This window comes from Beta vulgaris, chromosome 3 (genome assembly GCF_026745355.1).
Source record: "Beta vulgaris subsp. vulgaris cultivar EL10 chromosome 3, EL10.2, whole genome shotgun sequence".
Lineage (NCBI taxonomy): Eukaryota > Viridiplantae > Streptophyta > Magnoliopsida > Caryophyllales > Amaranthaceae > Beta > Beta vulgaris.
This window is the reverse complement of record NC_079204.1, coordinates 22,111,241-22,113,324: the sequence shown is the minus strand read 5'-3', so window position 1 is coordinate 22,113,324 and position 2,084 is coordinate 22,111,241. Positions and strand designations below refer to the sequence as shown.

The window sequence follows — 2,084 nt, the reverse complement described above, 5'->3', positions numbered from 1 at the left end:
GAGTTCGATATAGAATACCGGTCGCGTACCGCGATCAAAGCCCAAGCTTTAGCAGACTTCATAGTGGAGACAACTTACTCTGAACCAGCAGAATCCACCGCAGGTGGAAAATCGAGGTGGATGGATCAGCAGCCCAGAGTGGAGCCGGAGCCGGAGTGGTCATGGCATCCCCAGAAGGGGAAATCTTTGAACATGCCATCCGCTTTGGGTTTAAGGCCTCCAACAATGAAGCTGAGTATGAAGCAGCCCTGGCCGGACTAAGTCTGAGCATTGCGGCTGGAGCAAGAAACATCATTATGATAACGGACTCACAATTAATCTCAAGCCAAATAGAAGGGACGTATGAGGCCCGAGAACCGGTAATGCAGAAATACCTACATCTGGTAAAGAACATGGTAAAGGGTTGCAAAGCTTCGAAGTGCAATTGGTCCCGAGAGCAGAAAACATGGCGGCAGATGCCCTATCAAAACTGGCGAGTTCCAGTCTAAGCGACAAGAAAAGGAACGTCAGGGTGGAGACATTGGTAGAAAGAAGTATAGAAGTTGTCCCAGCGTCCGTTAATACAATCACTTCTGAACCAGAGTGGTATGAGGGCATACTGGCATATAAGCTCAAAGGTGAGCTCCCGGAAGACAGGATGACGGCGTAAAAATTGAAAAGGGACTCTGTTTGGTATTGCATCTTTCAAGGACAATTGTACAAGAAAGGGTTCTCACTACCTTTACTAAGGTGCGTCACGGCTCACGAAGCGACAAAAATAATTGAGGAAATTCATGAAGGTATATGCGGGAACCATATCGGTGGTAAGGCGTAAGCAGTGAAAGCGCTGCGAGCAGGGTTTTACTGGCCTACAATGCTGACGGATGCCCAAACCTATGTGAAAAAGTGCGATAAGTGTCAAAGATTCGCACCAGTGATCAACCAGCCGGCCAATGACCTACAACCCATTTTAAATCCAATCCCTTTCGCGCAGTGGGGGATGGACATTATCGGGCCCTTTACGCCGGCATCCGGGGGAAGAAAGTTCCTAATAGTGGGTATTGAATACTTCTCGAAATGGATAGAGGCGGAGCCAACAGCAAAAATAACGGCTAATCAGATAAAGAAGTTTATCTGGCAGAACATCATGACTAGGTTCGGCATCCCGATGGGAATAGTGATGGATCATGGCGTCCAGTTCGATTGCGGTCCGATACGCGACTTTTTGCGTCCTTACAGCATCATGTTCTCCTACTCTTCAGTCTGCCATCCGCAAAGCAACGGCCAAGCCGAAGCCGCTAACAAACAGATCCTCAATGCCCTGAAGAAGAGGTTGGATGAGTTGAAGGGTGCATGGGCCGACATGGTGCCAGCAGTGCTGTGGTCCAACAGGACCACCGAAAAGGAAGCCACCGGAGAAACACCGTTCAGGCTAGCTTTCGGGGCAGAGGTGGTACTCCCGGTAGAAGTGGGGTTACCCAACTGGCGGATCCTGAACTATGAGCCCGTTTTGAATGAGCAAATACACAAGGAGGACCTAGACCTCTTACCAGAGATCAGATTGGCTACAGAGCTGAGGTCGGCCGCATACAAAGACCGGATAAGCAAGGCCTACAATAAAAGAGTGTGAAGTCGTCCTATCTCCAAAGGAGACCTCGTCCTCAGGCGGACAGCAGCAACGGGAAAAGCCCACGTGGATGGAAAGCTTACGGCCAATTGGGAAGGGCCTTACTTGGTCAAAGAAGAGATAGTACCAGGGTCATATCGGCCCGAAGACATGGCAGGCAAGCTGTTGAAAAATAGTTGGAACACCAGTGTCCTTAAGAAATACTATGTGTAGTTAGTAGATGGGCAGTGTTGCCAGTAGGAGTGAATAATCAGGCGCTTGTGCCGAAAAGATTTATCAGTTTAATTGTAGGCAATAACTCCGGCATAGCCGGGAAGAGCCGGTTTATCTTAATAAAATGAGCATCTTCCACACACATCAAGTCTCAATGCTGCCCAAACCAATTAAACATTATTGATTGATCAGTCAATGACCTTAGTGGATCTGCTGAATTAATCAATAGTGTGAAACCGGTCAATGACCTTCGTGGATCTGCCGG

At 48.5% G+C, this 2,084-nt stretch overlaps 1 protein-coding gene across 1 annotated transcript; it reads left to right on the top strand.

The window, feature by feature from the left end:
* The first annotated feature begins 445 nt into the window (after positions 1-445).
* On the top strand, positions 446-1,609 carry LOC130590776 (uncharacterized). The gene is made up of 2 exons (XM_057393326.1): positions 446-617; positions 1,242-1,609. The coding sequence occupies exons 1-2, from the start codon at positions 446-448 to the stop codon at positions 1,607-1,609; spliced, it is 540 nt and encodes a 179-aa protein (XP_057249309.1).
* Positions 1,610-2,084: the final 475 nt, after the last annotated feature.